This window comes from Pongo pygmaeus, chromosome 16 (genome assembly GCF_028885625.2).
Source record: "Pongo pygmaeus isolate AG05252 chromosome 16, NHGRI_mPonPyg2-v2.0_pri, whole genome shotgun sequence".
Classification (NCBI taxonomy): Eukaryota; Metazoa; Chordata; class Mammalia; order Primates; family Hominidae; genus Pongo; species Pongo pygmaeus.
In genome coordinates this window covers 55,249,453-55,267,901 of record NC_072389.2, presented here as the reverse complement: position 1 = coordinate 55,267,901, position 18,449 = coordinate 55,249,453, and the positions used below count along the sequence as shown (strand labels likewise).

General features: G+C 38.0%; 1 protein-coding gene across 13 annotated transcripts in view; it reads left to right on the top strand.

The window, feature by feature from the left end:
- The window catches only part of ATP8B4 (ATPase phospholipid transporting 8B4 (putative)), a 337,888-nt gene that overhangs the window by 160,396 nt on the left and 159,043 nt on the right, over nt 1-18,449 (top strand). For all 13 annotated transcript variants that reach the window (XR_010123815.1, XM_063652222.1, XM_063652224.1 and 10 more), the window contains one exon: nt 11,656-11,728. Coding sequence is in view for 12 of the 13 variants with exons in the window: in XM_063652222.1 (XP_063508292.1) it covers nt 11,656-11,728 (73 nt within the window). In the remaining variant the exon portion in view is untranslated. The remainder of the gene's footprint in view (nt 1-11,655; nt 11,729-18,449) is intronic.

The window sequence follows — 18,449 nt, the reverse complement described above, 5'->3', positions numbered from 1 at the left end:
AAAGCGATAAGCCTCAATAATAGAGCCAATTTTGTTGGGGTCATTTGAATTATTGTCCCAGCATTGTTAAGAGCAGACATAGCATGGGTGCTCTGAATCAGAGGAATCTTTAGGTCTATATTATTTCTGCAAATATTGAGTATCTCCCATGTGCCCAAGATGATTAACATAGCATTTCTGTTTTCATAACTCACAGTTTGTAGGGGAGGGAGATAACCAAGTTTTTAGTTTCAATATAATGTATAGGAGGATGGATGTGTGGATGGACCTCAACGGAAGCACTAAAGACGGGGTACTTAGGCCAGTCTGGGGAACAAAGGAGGCTTCTGAGAAGTGAGTTTTTATCTAAAATTTATCAACTAAAAATGTGAAAAATTCAGAAAAGTAAAAAGTCTACTTTTTAGGGAAATGTATTATCCCTTGTTGTTGCATTTTTTTTGGCAAGTATACGTATATGCAAAAGAGCCCATGCAATATATGCAATTTTGCTTTCCACTTTTTTCTTTTGGAAAAAAGTTTTTATTTATTTCTTTTATTGTCTAAACCGTTATCCTTTGCCTTACAATGATTCATCCTGTCCTTACCCTCTTTCCACACTTTGTCGTTAGCTTTGTTACACTTTCTTAGGGTCTTCCCAGGAGACATAACCTTGTGAAACTATTACTCATGTCAGCTCTAGAACTAAATATGGTATGCACACATTATGAGTGATCACATAAATAGCTAATCTGTTCAAATATTCATTCACCAATATGTATTGAGCCCCTAATATGTGCCACGCACTCTCCTATGTACTAAGGATACAGAAATGAGGAGGCCAGATAAATCCCTGCCCTAGTGAACAACATTCTAGTGTGGAAGACACATAATAAACAAAATGTAAATAAATAACATGATTTCAAGTAGTTGTAAGTACAACAAAGAAAATGAAATAGGGTAATAGGATAGAGAGTGATGGGATGGAAGATGGGGAGATGATTTTAAAGAGGGTGACCAGAGAAGCCCCCTTGAAGAGGTAATATTTGAACTGAGAGGCAGCTAGCCATGCCAAGATCTTGGATAGAAGAAACAACAAGTATAAAAGCTCCAAGGTGGAAATGAACCTGACAGTAAGATGTCTACTGTGGCTAGAGTATTGTGATAAAGGAGAGTGCTGAAGGGCTGGCAAGAGCCAATTCCTAGAGGTAGTGATAGAGAATTCCAATTTTATGTTAAATGTAATGAGAAGCCACTGGAGGGTTTTCAGCAGGAAAATTATATGAACAATAAAAAGATTTCGCTGGCTTCTGTGTAGACAGTAGAGAGCAGAGAGAGACAAGAGCAGAAAGACAGTGACAAATTTTGTTTTCTACTCTTGTCCAGGTATGATGATGATGCCGTGGACTTGAGTGTTAGCAGTGAAGGACATAAACAGAAGTAGAATCATCTGTCTATCTATCATCTATCTATCTGTCTGTCTGTCTGTCTATCTATCATAATCACCATCACTCGTGGATTTTCAGACACACATGTACACACAAATAGAACAGTACAATGAATCCTTTTCTATGTATTACCCAGCTGCAGCAACTTGCTATTCTTGTATACTTGCATACTTCTTGCTATTTTGTATCCATTTTTATTATTTTATTTTCTGGGGTATTTTAAAAGCAAATCCTATATGTCATATTCTGTTATCTATCAAAACTTTAGTATTTATCTTGAACATATAAGGACTTAAATATATTTAGCCATACTACCATTACTACATTTGACAAAATAGCAGTAGTTCCTTAATAAATATCACCTAATAACCACAGACTGAGATGTATTTTGAGGGCAGAGGCAATATGTTGCTGTACTGGGTGGGTATGAAGAGAGGCATCAGGAAACCTAGTTGCTGGCTGAGGTTCCAAGATGGAGAAAACTGGGGAAGAAGCATGTGGTGGTGGTGGTGGTTTTCTGCCTGGTCTAGGAAACCAGAATTCTATCAAGATATTAGTCATTCTGTAGAGGAATGCATTACTGAAGCTTAGGGGAGAGGTGTGGGCTGAAGATATAATTTAAAAGTCATCACACTTTGGGAGGCTGAGGCGGGCAGATCACCTGAGGTCAGGAGTTTGAGACCAGCCTGGCCAACACGGTGAAACCCTGTCTCTGCTAAAAATACAAAAAAATTAGCCAGGCGTGGTGGTGGGCGCCTGTAATCCCAGCTGCTTGGGAGGCTGAGGCAGGACAATTGCTTGAACCTGGGAGGTGGAGGTTGCAGTGAGCCGAGACTGCGCCATTGCACTCCATCCTGCCTGGGCAACAAGAAAAAAATTCCATCTAAAAAAAAAAAAACTCATCCAAGGCCTGTTACAGTGGCCTATGCCTATAATCTCAGCACTTTGGGAGGCCAAGGCAAGCAGATCACTTGAGAGCAGAAGTTTGAGACCAACCTGGGCAACTGGGCAAAACCCCATTTCTACTAAAAATATAAAAATTAGCCAGGCACGATGGTGTGCACCTGCAGTCCCAGCTACTCAGGAGGCTGAGGAGGGAGGATTGATGCCTGGAAATTCAAGGCTGCAGCAAGCAGAGATCATGCCACTGCACTCCAGTCTGGGCAACAGAGACCCTGTTTAAAAAAAAAAAAAAGTCATTTGGCCACCTTGGATGAAGATTCTGGGCCCTACATAGTGGAGAGAGGAACTCTAGCTCTCAGGCACTCTAAAGTTTGAAGATGGGCAAAAGAGAAAGGGCTGGCTAAGGGTGTGAGAAGCAGTGACTAATAAGAGGAAAACTACTTGGATGTTCTGGAGTTAAAACAAAGAAAGGGTTTGAAGAAAGAAGGGGTGGCCAACTGTGATAAATAAAGTGAAGATTGAGAACTGATCATTGGATTTAGTAACATACAGGATGACCAGAGAGGTTGCAGTTGGAAGAATGGAGACAAAATCCTGATTGGAGAAAGCATGGACAGTCAAGAAGTAGAGAAAGTGAGTGCAGATAGCTCTTTTGAAGACTTGAAATCAAAATCAGAATGTACAATCCTTATAATGAGGTGCTTCATAATAATAAAAAATAGTCACAGTATTTTAAATGTATATATTATTTTACAGTTTACAAAACACTTTAATGAATCTATTTCATCTGAAAGTAAAAAATGTCATGAAAGACAGGTGTTTAAATGTTAGGTGGGTTAGTGGCATTTTAAAGACCTCAGTTTTCTGAATAAAGACATTCTGAGGGGTTGATAAGAGCCAATTTTGGTAGGTCATAGCAGGTAATTCCAGTCTCAATCAATATCTTGCCTGAAGGCTGGTTGGTTCCGAAGCTTCGACTCAAGTGCATGTTTTCCAGTTCTACAACATGTACTCTTCTACTATGCTACATCATTTCCTTCATAAACAAGGGGGCCAATATTCTCTTCTTTAAAGGTGTAAAAGTTAAATTCCAATTTCTGGTCCATTCTCAACAGAATTTGGTTTCTGCAAGTGTCAAGATTGTTCCTAAAAAGTCATCCTCAAAGGACAGAGTCTTACTATAAAATTTCCTGGTTTTTGTTTAAATGACCCATCAAGAATTGTCATTCATGGATTTACATTGACTCGAACTTTGTTTCTCCTCATAATGAAGGTGCTGAGGGTACAAAGCTGAGGGTCTAATGACAGGAAGTACTCTGGTAATTGTAAGGAAGAAGGTTTATCCTGGTCCTGAGAAAAATGTAAGTGACATAATGGTTGAAGCTTCAGAGAGTAGAGATATTTTACCCATGATTATAAATAAATCCTGACTGAAATCTGTTGGCATAATGTTAAGTTATGATTCTGAGAAGACAAGCCTAGAGGGACCAGAATAATACAGTCCAGGCATATAGTTTTCTGATGAGCTCACCATTTATGGGGACAAAGCTTGGAATATCTTGAGAAATGAAAGTTAATATATCCTTTATTAGACAGTCTTTCTGGTCTATCAGTTTTCTCACTGGACTTTTGATGACAGCTATATGGCAAACAATCTTACACTGAGGTCATTCTGAAGTGCAGGTATTCTTCATTGTTGACGGGAAGAATATCCACCTACTCCAGGTATCAGAAGACAGAGATAGTTTAGTTGTGGTTATTTAAGAGCCAGACTTAGATTTTTCCACTAGTCTCCAGGTTTTTTGATAACCACAGTCTGTATCTGATTCCACTTGCAGCTCTGACACTCAGCATGGTGTCTAGATTAGAGGGGTCGTTTTGTACACATAAGAGTGGTCTTAAACTCATTAATGCAGGGTGATGATATCGCATATGCCAGTGATCAACTCATTAATAATTCTAGGGCCAAGCTTGGTGGCTCATGCCTGTAACCCCAGCACTTTGGGAGGCTGAGGTGGGCAGATCACTTGAGGCCAGGAGTTCAAGACCAGCCTGGCCAACATGGCGAAACGCTGTCTCTACTAAAAATACAAAAATTAGCCAGATGTGGTGATGCATGTCTGTAATCCCAGCTACTCAGGCTGCTGAGGCACGAGAATAGTTTGAACCCAGGAGGTCAAGGGTGCAGTGAGCCAAGATGGCGCCACTGCACTCCAGCCTGGATGACAGAGTGAGACTCTGTCTCAAAAAAAAAAAAAAAAAAAAGAATTCAACTTATATGCTATCCCATTTTTGAGGAACTAGGGATCATAAACATTACAACTTGTTTTAAGGTGACATTTTGAAATTTTCTTAAAAAGTTTTGGGACAGTATTACTGCAAACCTAATAAGTAAATAAACTCCTGATATTCCAGTGATATGTTTAATTGTACTTTGTGCTGTAAAATCAGAAATGCTGTTTCCAGAATGTTAGGTTTTCTGGCCAGAACAAACCACATCACACCATTGAGCAACACTTTCGCTTTGTCTGTGTTGCTGTGGCTTGTATTATTGGTTGACATGTAAGGCAGCCAATATTTTTTCTGGTTTAAGAGACATTAGGTTATCTCTTCACTTGGCTCTATATGGGCAAATTGATTGAGACTATCACTAGAGGCAATGAAAAAATATAACATAGGCCTTTTATGCTGGAACTAAGATATCCAGGTTTTCTTCTCCATTGGAAACTATCTTCTTTTGGGGTATTTGTGTTTTTTTCAAAAAGGGGAGAATTATTTGCTATTAAGCTTAGTAAGAGTGAATTCTCTGATTTTTCAAAATAATATGTGGCCACTTAGATGAAGAGAATAGTTGATCTACTTGGGCTGAGGTGATTGTACATTTTTTAAATCAAAATATGTTCTTCATGTAAGAAAGATTTCAGGAACAGTGATTTTTTCCTATAGACATTGTTCTTAGGATAGTTAGGTAGTCGGTGGTTATCTGTAGAATATATTTAATAGATAGGTACTAGAAATGTATCTCCCAACTTTATTCTACTGTTGGCAAAGGAGGTGAATCAGATGACCTAAGATTTTACAGATTTGTTTTCCCCAAAAGTTTTAAACTTGGATTGGGGAAGCACAAAGATTCATGGCAGCTTGCCTGCATTAACTTTATAGTATTGAAATTGAAATGGTAGAAAGGTGGAGCTTAGAATTAAAAAAGGAATAATGGTTCACACCTGTAATCTCAGCACTTTGGGAGGCTGAGGTGGGAAAATCACTTGAAGCCAGGAGTTCAAGACCAGCCTGGGCAACAAAGTGAGACCTCCCCTGCCCGCTGCCCCTCAAGGGAATGTTATAAATACATGAAGATGTCCATAGCAAAGCTGGGAATGGGCTCTCAGTTTGTAGTGGATGTTTTGCTGTGCCACCCACGTCCCCCCTTAGGACTGCAGAACATATTTTCCCAGCTGTCAGGAGTGCTGCCCACATATAACCTTCAGCTGGCAGCCCTCTCTGGGAATTGCCCTTGGCTGGCGAGAGTGTTTTCCTTAAGGACACTCCTCCTTTCTGGGGTCATCCTGCATCCAGTAACTGAATCATGCCATGGTATAAAGTCCTGGTCCCCTTGATCTTATTTAAAATTTAAAGGCCTGTTCCAGCTCCAGAGCTCTCCGTGGTCTTGACTGTGGCTTTTCTTGTGGCTACATCAACAGCCCAACTGCTCCCTCTGTCCAGCAGTGTTTCTTTCCTCTCTTACAGGTGTTAATCCCAAGAGAACTTGCCAATCAACCTCTTATACATAAATCTCCCTCTAAATCTACTACCTAGGAATTCAACCTAGACCAATAGCTCTGTTTTCTCCATGGTCAATCTAAGATATTTCCTCTAGCTTTCATAAGGGAGAACAGATGGAATTGTCTTTCTTTGAAATCATTTTCTTCTCAATTCCTGTGTCTTCATAATCTATAGCCATCTATTCACAGAATCCTACTAAGAATCTACAGAAGGTGTAGAGTCTTAGGAGGCTCATTTGGGCAAGGGTTTCAGTTTAGGAAAATGATGAAAGAGAATACCTTTCCCGTAAAACATTCAGCAGGCTTATTGTTCAGGTAAAACTTAGTGAGTTGATAATTTTGTTTTCAAAATAGGAAGGCTAAATTGTGTGTCTATTTCTGCATCTGAATAATGCACAATAGGATTTATATAAATTAGGCAGGGTATCTGTAAGATTGATTACTTTTTCTCAGCAAATTGTTAAACTAAATTCTCCATGCTATAGCACTACATCTTTCATCATCTCTTATTTTCAACCTCCTCCCTGGCAAAATTGGTGAGAGAGCATCTTCAGCAGCTGACCAGAGACCTCCCTGTGTGATTTTGCCTCAGCATAAGCATTTTGCTAAGAAGAATGGAGAAAAAAGGGAAACATCTGCATTCTTTAAAATAAATAGATTCCAAAGACATGAGCGTTATGTTCATTCTCAACGTAGTGAGATCCTGTTCACCAGTCTGTTATTAGGGGATTAGGGCCAAGCTGTATGTTTTCCTCTAGCGCAGCTCTGATGGTACTGGGATTGAAAAGAACCAGAAACTGCTGCTGTCCACTGAGTGTTTGTGTCAGGGGATCATGATTGCAAGCTGTCTTTGGATCAACTGGTTTTAAATGCTGGGGGTGTGCACTGTTGCCATGATTGGGTCCTTTCAGCTCCTTAGGGTCCAATCTTTTTCTATATAGGTAATACATAATTACTCTGGGAAATAAAGTAAAAAGGAACAATAAATATAGATTTATTAAGAGCATGGGCTTTGTAACCAGACAAACTTGGGTTCTGGTCCCAGACCTGCCACTTACATGTGACCTTGGCCAAGTTTTCTTCTATTACTTCTTTCTGCTTCTATTCTTCTTTCCAGTTGGCCATTAAAATACTAATATGTGTAATGCCAAATAATTTAAACAGTACAAAAGAACATAAAATGGAAACAAAGTCTCTCTTCCATCCCAATTTCCCTGTTCATTTTCTTTCTCTATTGTCAACCACAGTAGTTTCTTGTGTATCTTTCAAGAAATTTTCTATGCCTATAAAAATGTATGATATATCCTACATGCACTTACTTCTTTTTATATTTCCTAATAATGTAACTTACAGCATATTTCATATTAGCACATGTAGACCTACCTTACCCTTTTCAGTGGCTGCACTATATTCCATTGAGTCAATGAACCATGATTAAATAAGTGTTTCATTGTACATCTATCTAATTCCTATTGATGGACATTTTCGTGGCTTCTAATCAATTTCTGCTACAAATAATGCTGCAATAAATATCCTGGTACATTCATATTTGAGTACCTGTAGGATCAGTTTTCAAAGTATGTGGTCATTTAAACTTTTGATAGATACTGCAAAATAGGGCAAAGATCTCAATTTCTATGACCCTTAGTGTCCTATTCCGTAAAATGGAAGTCAAAACAATACCTATCTCTAGGGCTATTGTGAGGATTAAATGAGATAAGATACATGAATAGTGTTGCCAGATGTAGCAAATTAAAATCTAAGACTCTATTTAAATTTGGATTTCAGATAAACAATAATAATGTTTTTATATAAATGTGTCCCAAATATTTCATGGAATATATACTAAAAATAATTTGTTGTTTATCTGAAATTCAAATTTAATTGAGGTGTTATTTATTTTATTTGGTGCCCTATACATGAAGGGATCACTTCAGTCCCTGGAATGCAGTAAGCACTAAATAAACATGGGATGCTATAATTCTTATTAGACATTCACGCAAATGCTATTGTTCAACAAATGTTTTTGGAAATAATGATTCTATACTCCTTAATTTATTTATCATTCATTCACTGCATACTTATTGAGTGCCTGCTGTGAACTAGGCATTATTCTAAGTCCTCAGGATCGAGTGGTGAACAAAAAAAGTGTATGAGCAAGGGAATACTTTTGAGTGTTATAAGGCCGACACGTGCTTGAGATTAAAGAAGAAACCAAGCTCAGTGTTAAGTGGATTGATTGGTTAATTGGGGAGGTCAATTATATTGACCTTTATTATCTACTCTCTCTAGTACCCCAACACTTCTGTAGCTTGTGAGGAAATCCCCTTTTCAGGAATCCATGTTGCTGATGGGAAATCAGGAGCATTAGAACATGGAAAGGATGACCTTGATGAACCCATTGAAAATCCCTCTTTTGTTTCTTAAGCTTTAGCAGTGCACTTGGAATATTGCTTCCAAAAGTGTTGCTTAGGGTCAACACTTGATTTTCAGCTTCTGAAAGCAATAGTCTAGTGACATGGAGCGTGATAGGTGCTACGTCACTCTCAGACTTGCATTTTCTCAAGGAGATTTACAGTGAAGTCTAGCAGCTCTTAGTATGCTATGCCTCATCAGGAAGAAGCAGGTTCAGACCAGTTTATCAGAAATTATTAGTTGCAGTTGCTATCTCTTACCTCCTTTTCTTAGAACTCAGAGTTCTGAGAGTAGATATATAGTGGCATATTTTTAAAAAATTTGCTTCAAATAATTCTCGTTGCTGTTGTGTGGCAGTTAAACTCCATATGTTTTATGGTGCCTTTGGAATTTAAATTTTAGGAATTTTTTACTTGGATTTTGGCTTATTTAGCAATTGGCTTGTGAGTTTGCTAAGGTAAAGGCTATCTTATTATCCCATATGTATTTAAAAAAACGGATTCTAAGAAGCATTACCTAGATGATGTCAGAGTTTTATACTCTGAAATAATTATATGATGCTGAAAATTGAGCCACATTTTAAAATCTTATAACTTCTCCTTTCTTTTCAGAATATTCATATACTGCAATTCATCTACAGGAGCTTTTACCTTTTGACAGTGGCAAAAGCAAAGTTTGAAGGTGCTGAGTCTGGAGCCAGTGTCACTTTCACAGCCCAAAAGGCCAGCCTATGTCCCTCTAGAAGAGCTATGGTGCAAGATTGCTTTAAACATGAACCCTGAGAACAGCTGCATGACACATGTAGAGCCAGGGAGTGTCTGCTTTCATGTTTCAAGTTGGTGACAAAACCCAATCACCATACAAGCTAAAATTTTAGAAGTCTAGAAATATTTTGAAGATGAGTTTTAAAGCAAATCATTTTGTCTGACCCTCCAGTTCTGCTGGGATATTTTTTATGTATTATTGTCGGTGGTGGTTGTAGGTAGGACAAGAAAAATGATTGGATTCAAAATATAGATTATTTAAATTTGTTTATAGGTCTTTATCAGTTTATGCTTATTCAGCAAGTTTGGGTACTTCTGTTGCTATGACCCTTAGTGCTTGTTAAATGTATCTCTGAGTTCCTAGTTAAGTGCAGTTATATATATTAATATTTGACAGAATAGGGGATAACGTAAAAACTCCTCTGATTGTATTGTACATACTGATTGTTCTACAGGAATATATTCACATCAGAGGTTAAGCAAGGCATCTCACACAGCCTGTGGTTTACCAATATCTCCAGGCTCTTTTTCTGTAAACTCTAGTTACATTTGTAGAGTGTTACTTTCTCCTCTTTAAAATAACCTATTTTGTGCTTCTTTTTCTTACTCTTCGTTCAGTTTCTGATAACTTTGTCAAATCATAAGACAATTTCCTCTCATGGTCTTACTTTGTAAGACCATGCTTTCTTCTTGTTAGGGTTCTGTCCACAAACCTGAAAAGTGTGTCTAATTGTCCATTGTAAAGGTTATTGATGAAGTAGTTTGGATTGTGCTAGGCTCGGCGTCAACATCCAGGACTACTGCCTACTGTTTCTTGTATAATCCTTCCTAGAGCTTGTGCTATACAAGTTGGAAGAATAAGAGTTTGGAAATAAAATGCAATATCATCTTGACTTCTTCCTGACACAGGTGCACTTTCAGTAGAGACTTCAAGGCAATTTGGTAGCAGTGCAGTTTCCAAAAATGACACAATAGCCTTCGCCGTCCACTCATGCCCATTTTTTCTAAGATGAAGTTTGCTGAGAAGTGTCACTCAGGTGCCAGAGGAGGTGTCTCTAGGAGAAATTAACCAGCACATAATTCATACCTGTAAAGATAAATGAGATTTAGAAGGCTTCCTAGATTCTTCTATTGTTGTCAAACTAGATAAAGTTCAGAAAAGTGTAGCACTGGAAAAATGATTGCATTCTGGCTAGAGATGAAAATACTGCAATTGAAAAATTTCCAGAACAGCATGTACTTGGATCTGTATTAAAGAAAAATTCTTTGAGTGTTTAAGCCAAATGATCCAGCAGAGTTGATAGTGTGAGGCATATTTCACAGTTGAATAAATATTTAAAACTATTTTCCAGCCTATAAAACAAGTAAATTAGGTTATTTTTTTTAAAAGTACAATGAAATTAACCTGTCCACCTCAACTTGTTGGGCAAACCTGCTCTACCCATCCCAGCCTTTTCTCTTAGAAGGGAATCTCTGAGAAAGAAATGTGATGAAAACTTCCAAGTTGGAAAACAAAGCTGGTTTACATTTCAGAGAATTTCAGAAGGAATGATTAGCATCATGGTATACTGGCCCAGGTGGTCTGTATCCAGAGGGCCTGTCTGGTTTTGGGCAGCCCTGACTAACTTATCATCAGGGGCCAAATTCAATGGACACAATAGCTTTTCATAATAAACCCCTTTGAACTGGGTGGAGGGTGGTCTTGGGGCTCCATCATATACATGACCTGCACAGAAAGCAGTGCAGTAGGTTGACTGTGTTGTTCTCTATTCTGAGCTGCTGTCCTGTTAGAATACCACCAAGCCTGTCCTTCAGCCTCAGTGCTGGTTTGTAGGTAGTCTTTCTCATTCAATCTTCCAAGGCTTCTTTTATCATGCTTTGTTGTTCTTGTCCTTTCCAGAGTTTAACATATTTTTCGTTTTACTTGCATTTTAGCTGTTGTTCTACCTTGCCACTGTCTCCTTTGCTTTCTTGCCTCCAGTTAAATAGACTTCTGAGGCAATGGCAATGATGTTTCTGTATTTATTAATCAAGAGTTTGAAAAGAATGTCAGTGACTAAAATTTACTGAGATTTCATAGCTGCTGCATAAAGCTGGCACCATAGGTGGTGGAAAGAGTGCTCAGCCAAGAGCTTAGCATTTGACTTTAGCCCAGGAGTACCACTAACTCACTGGGTATCTTTGACCAATCACTTAACCTCTCTGGGCCTTTGTTCCCGTGTTAATGTAAGACCATTTTGAATTTAACATACTAGGAAAGTCTTGTCTGCTTCCTCTGTTATATGATGCTACATTGTGAATACATTCCCTTGGTTATACTTTCGATTCTTCATTCTTGAATAAAATTAATTTTATTTTTGTTTTTAGACTACAGAATGAAAAATGGATGAATGTCAAAGTGGGAGACATCATTAAATTAGAAAATAACCAATTTGTTGCTGTGAGTATTCAATATTGTTTAAATAATTTATCTCAGATTAAAGTAGCATATATATGGAAGTATTTACATTTGCAAATTTAGTAAATCCTTACTAATCCAGAATAATTATCATCAGTATGTATTAGTAAAAAGTCTAAATTATAAAATATTTTAAAAGACGTTGATTTATTAGTTTCAATAACATGGCAACTCACATAAGGTTGAATGAGTATCACCTTGTCTATTTCCCTAGAGACCTTTTAAATTAATAGGAACAAAAGATTTTAAATTAGACAATATTTGATGTAAATAAGAGTTTTTAAAATGCTCCTGAGTACTTTAAAAAGTCTGCTCTCACATATTTTGTGATTAGCACTGTTAATATCCTGATTAGTATTGTTAATTTACAGTATATTTGAAAAAAATAAGCTAGAGAAAGAGAAAAGATCTGTTTCTTCCTTAAAAATTAGAAAATGTGTATTGATTGTGCTGAATTAATAACATGTTATTAATGAGATTTTACTTTATCAAATATACTATAATTTATATACTCAAATAGCCTATGTTATAATTTCCTTAATAAAATTCAAGGGATTAGTCTAATCACTAAAATATATGCAACTAACTATAGTTCAAATTAAATTTAAGGTAACAAAAGTTATTGAGATCAGAGATTAAAAAATTCAAGTTATTGTATTGTTTATGTCAAATATATATTAGATTACATATGAAATTTTTTGTGTTGAGTGCTATTTTGTGTATCAAGTTGAGGCATTTTACCACAGGGAAAAAAATATGGCCTCAAGAGTTATTTACAAGAACAACAACTCAGTTAAGAGTCCTAAACATTCACTTTCAGAAACAGTCTTCTTTCATTAATGCACCATCTGTGTATACTGAATTCTCCAGAACAACCCACACTAAGGAGACTACTCAGTAGACAGGCCATTCACAAAAGAGTTCACACTTTAAGTAGAGAAGTGCTTATTTCTCTGGTAACCACAATGCTTTGGAAACTAGCTGGGAACCAAAAATAAACAAAAAGGTGTCGGCAGCTGAAACAGAGGTCTCAAAGTCCACTCTGGTTAAGCTCCTTATAAGTAGAACAGTTTGCCAGGTTCTCACTCGCAATCTATTTACTTTTATTTAAGCCACAGTTTAAATTTGCTTGTCCATCTTATTTTTCAGCTCATTAAAGATTAGGAATAATACTCTGGAAGGTGGTGTCTGTTAGAACATACTCTGTGCATGGAATCAAGGTAGCTCCAGCGTAAGGGTACTAGATGGGGAACTGGGTGAGAACTGAGGCTTTGCTTCATTCTTTCAGTGACAGTAAAGACTTTATCTTCTTTGTCTTTGGTTTGTCCATGTGTCAAATAAGATGCTAGACCACTACAGGATCTCAAAAATCCCTTCCATGCTGTGATTCTCTGTCTAAGCTGACACTAGACTATACGATTCTTGCAGGCAAAGCGCCTGTTGATTTGCCTCTTCTCCAACACTTGGTGCCATGTTCCATCAACAGGGGAATTTGGTAAATGTTGGCTGAATAATTAAGTGTTGATCTTTGTAAGAAAGAAGACAGGAAAAAAAAAGAAAAGTAGATATAAATTTACAAAAATTCAGATGTTCTGGATCAATGGGATATCAGTAAACAGTATCTGCCCTAATTAAAGATCACATATATTTAGGGTTCTTTGTCTAAGAAGAAAGGGCTCCAGGCAACTCATTCGAGTTCTACTCTCAATTAAAATGATTACAGTGAAAGAGTTTTGGTGCTTCTAAGTGGATAACCTTAACTTATAAAAAAAAGGGACATGTAGAATTCTAAGATGTGTGCATTCAAATGTTTTTGGCAATGACTTCAGCTAGATAGTGTCAGATTATTGAGGAATTAGCATAAACTGATATATGCCACACACTTAACTATCATTTTATTTGGAATAGAATATTTCAGGGGCAGTGCTAGGTATGTTTTTACTTCAGGTATTCAGTAAAAACAATGAGTGTTAGGAGCCCCATGAACGTGCTCTAACAAGGGTGAACATCAGACTGGACTCACTTGTTTACTAACGCCATAGTGTGCTGATTTATCGCATTTTTAGGAGTGGGTCCAGAAAAGCAGCAGTCAAATCTATGTCTCAAAGCTTTTAACTCTATGGTGCCTCATGGCCAGCATATCTAGGCTCCGATTGGCCCTCTAGCCTTTATATTTGAATTTGTATATTCTTTGGTCTTTGTTTTTAATTTGGTTATATTTCCTATATTATGGTATATGTGCTTACTTGCTATTGCAAAAGCTTCAATGAAATGAAATACAGAAGGCAAACACAAGTGCAACTGAAGAGCAGAATTTTGAATTTTAATTAATTTAGATTTAAATAGCTACATGTGATTTGTGGCTACTGTATTAGACACACAGATGTGGCTTTTTATGGTGGTTCCCATGATGGGGTGAGAATGCTTATTTTCCATTCTTCCTCCTGTTATCATTTGGAGGGACAGCACCAAAATAACACTCTAAGTGCCTTTCATCCAGTTGCTCACTCCTCTCTCCTAGGAGTGACTTCTCTGATTGGTGAGTTTGGGAGCTGGGAGTGGCGCACATGACCTAGGTGATGCTTCCTTAATTCTTGTTCTCTTTGAGCTGCACCTGTGTGCAGAGAGTCTGTTCTGCTCTGCTCTTCCACGCTATCAATTTTATAGAAGCAAATCCCTGTGGTGGGGGTATTGGGAGGGCCAGGGCAACTTAGAGCTTCCAGCATCGGTGGCTCGATGAGTTTGTCTAACAGGAGTGAAGCGCATTTGGGCCACAGACCTAAAGCCTGGTCTTTATCAATAATAACATCTTTATCAAAAAAAGATATTTTTATCTCCATTGTTCTCTGTTTGACTCCTACAAATGGTTCTGTTGGCCTAATCTTTGGATAATCGAGAATGGGAGTCCTTCAAATCCACCTCACCGAACCTCTTGATTAGGTAATTTTGTTCAAAGTTTTTCCATGTCTATCTACTCAGCACCTACAAAACCATTTTCAAGGGCAAGAAAATTTTTTTTTTGGTGAACCATTGGAATCACTTAGGAGTACTAATATATCTCCCTGCACTCTGGTATCAGCTGGCGGGGGCTTCAGAGAGCTTATATTCGGGGGGCAAAACTTACGGGCCCCTGAAAGAGACCCACTTAGGAGTTATACTGAGGTAGATTTGGGAGAAACCAGGTCATGAAGGTCATGAAAACAACTGCTAGCATTTATTGGCCATGCGCCAATATTAACAAGCACTTGATGTGATTAACTCATTTAATCCTCACATTAGCCCAGTAAGGACAGGTTATGTAGTATCCTTATTGCTGTCACTTTACAGATGAGAAAACAGAGGCACAGTGCTGTCAAATAGCTTGCCAATGGGACATTCAGGAGTTAAGTCTATGCAATGTAGCTCAAGTGCCCCCACTTCTAACCACTACCATTTGCTGTTCCTGACTCCACTGGAACAGTCATCCTCATTGACTTGAGTCTGGGCTACCAGAGTTAGGGGCTCTGGGCTTGGATGCTGGAAGCCAAGTGATCAGAAAATATGTTGTGCCCAGTGCAGATGCATAACTTCTAGCTGTTCAAACTTAGAATTTGCAACCTGATTTATGTCAGTTTATCAGTAAATTTTAAGCAAGGAAAAAAGCTCACTGGAGATTGCCAATTAGCTGGCATATTCAGAAGTTACTTACCTTTTTTTTTTTTTTTTATGTAGGGAACTCCCTTGTTCTGCATTTGTATATACATTTTAAAATTCAAGAATACTTTTGGGCTGAATTGCCAGAATTCCTAGTTTTTTGGAGGGACCAGGAAAAATGCAGAGTATAATTCAGATACCACAAGGAGTCTGACTTGCATTAGAAGAACCAAATAAATTTTGTTAGAAAAACATACTGCAGAGTTCCTGATACCACTGGAACTTGGACCGTGGGAGCCAGGCGTACCTTTCTCCTTCACTGGACAGCAGTGCTCTTATGTTGTTTCACTTTTCTTAGCTGATGGTAGAAATAAAATCCTTACTTGGCATGAGCATATTTGAACATTACTAGAATTGAGTTATTTAGCTTGTTTGAAAAGTCCTTCCTTTCCCTCCACAAAAAGGCATTCATAGAATTGTTGTTTTAAAACCAAGGCATTTTTCTGATACAGGAATTGACAATTTTATTTTTTGGAAATGATAGGGCTAGAAAGATTAATTTGACCTAAACTCCAGGCGTGACTGGGGTGGGCTTTTGCTCTTTCTTGACTCATCAGGGAATTTCATCTGTTCTTTTTCAACACCTATCTTGGACACACTTCCAGAGAGGCCTTTTTATTTTTATTTTTATTTTTTTGTGGTCTCATTGCCCTCATTGCTCTTTTAAGTTTTATAACTTCACATCAGAGTTGCTTGTTGTTCCAACCTATTTGCTGTAAATAAACCATCTCTATCTTTCTATCTCTTTCTGTCTGTCTCTGTCTCTCTGATATATATCTATTTGTCATATTTATATGACAGTAGAAAGTGGGGGTAAAATATTCAGGCAAGGATTTTTTTTTTTGACAAGAGAACAGCCTGCCTGTTAATAAATTTTATGATGTCCGTTATTATTCTCAGCCTTCCTTCTCTTCTTTGTCACCATCTTTTTCTTATTCTTCTCAAATCACTGTAATTAGAAAAACGATGTATCTCATACATATTAGTAATCGATATGCATTTATTGGACCTGAAATTTAAAATTTAAATACAAATGTTACCTATTACCATACAAACTTCATTTTTAGGATCTCATTCTCATTTTTTGACTCAATGCATGAGCTATTTTGTTTTTTTATTTTTATTTTTGGATTAAAATAAAAGATAATGTTGTAGATGATAGAGAAGATGAAGAACTCTATGTGTGAGAATGGCCTAAAAAATAAAAGGAGATCCAAGAGTGTTCAACTTAATTCTACAAATTTATCTTTCCATCAGGTCATGGAGCCACAATCCAAATATTCTTTCACCATTGTAGTTTTGATTTTTGAACACCAACAAAGCAAAACAAAACATAAAACAAAGTGAAATACTTTCTGTTTTTCATAGTTGTGTTCCAGTGATTTAGTAGCCCACCAGAGGAAAAGAGCATACATTTTGGGATCAGAAGTTCTAAATTCTAGTTCCAGCTCTGCAATTTAAGCTATGAGTGTCCATGAGGATTGTATTCTCTTGGGCCCTTGGGTTCCTCAATGACTTTGGAAAGTCCATGGGCTTTACATGAGTTAATTTAGTTCTTCTGGTGGGTGTGGTAGTCTGTTCCTCCCTCACTCCTGGGCCAGATATGACCTCCCGGGTTCCTCATCCATACAATGGGAATAATATTACTCACTCACAGGGTTGTAAAGAGAGTAAAACGACACAATTAAGAGAGAGGGTTTTATAAATCCTTAAAGAATTGTACAGCTTTAGGGTGTTATCATTGCTTTACATTTTACTTTATTCTTTAACTCAACAAACATTAATTATGCCTAATAAACCTATGAGGACAATGTCTTTGGCTCTGAGGACCCAAATATGTTTAGTGCATTCTTTTCAGATTCCCTCTGATGGGAATATTTGTTTTCTGTTGCCCATGGAAGTTGGGGAAGGGGCGTTGTGTTGGAAAACACCGGTTCCTTCATAAAGAACATAGCAGAGCCTCTCCTGGCAGAGCAAGGAGAAAAGGCACGAATAATTCACAAAAGAAAGTAAATATGGGGCATATGATAGGTGGTTCTGATCGGAATTAATGATATCCTGGCCCACTTGTGAGTCTGGATATTCATGCTTTTCGTTTCCTCTTCTTTACTCCTGCTAGTCATTCTGCCTTGGGGACCTCCTTTCACTGCATCTAGAATATTCCATGATGCCCTTCCTCAACTACCAACCCAACGTTGCACTCTCATTTGCACTCCTTTCATAGCACTTTGTTAATGAGGCTCTTAGAACCCTTACATTCTGCCTTTATGTTAAACTATACAAATCCTTGAAGCAAAGAGGTTTTTACTCATTTTGGTATACCTTGCAGTATATGCCTCATACTGCCCAGATTCAAATCCTGGCTCCTCCACTTACTGTGTGACCTTGAGGAAGTTACAGAACCCCTCTGGGCTTTACTTTGCTCGTCTGTAAAGTGGAGATAACAATAGGACCTGCGTTACAGGATTTCTGTGAATGTTAAATAAAATAGCGCATGTGAAGCTCTTAGGATGGTGCTGGACACATAGTAAACCCTCACTAAATATCAGCTACATTATTTGGAATCATAAACACCTACACCTGGAACACAAGTTTCTGGATCAACTAGGAATTGGGTCCCCGTAGGATTTACTGGAGGAGTCAGCTTGAGGAGGCCTGTTGTGAGACTCAGAGTCCTGAGGAAAGTGGGCCCCAAAATTAATGTGTTGCTCCGCTCCTGGCACAGCACCTGTGGCAAACGGGTGACAAGGGATGAGCAGGGCTTTTTCTGCAGCTCTCCTGCCCTTTTCTTTTCAGAATTATGACTGAGTGCACTAGAAAATAGGCCTGTCTGCATGACGATGAGCGCATTGACCGCTTATCCTCCCGGCCCTGCTGGGCCTTCCCTTCGCACTCCCTCCTCAACCACAATGAATTAACGCCTTGAAGGACGAAGTTAGCAAAAGGGAACAGCAGGCCTCAGCAGAGGGACAGGGAGAAGGGAGGATGGATGAAGGGAGTGCAGCAAGGT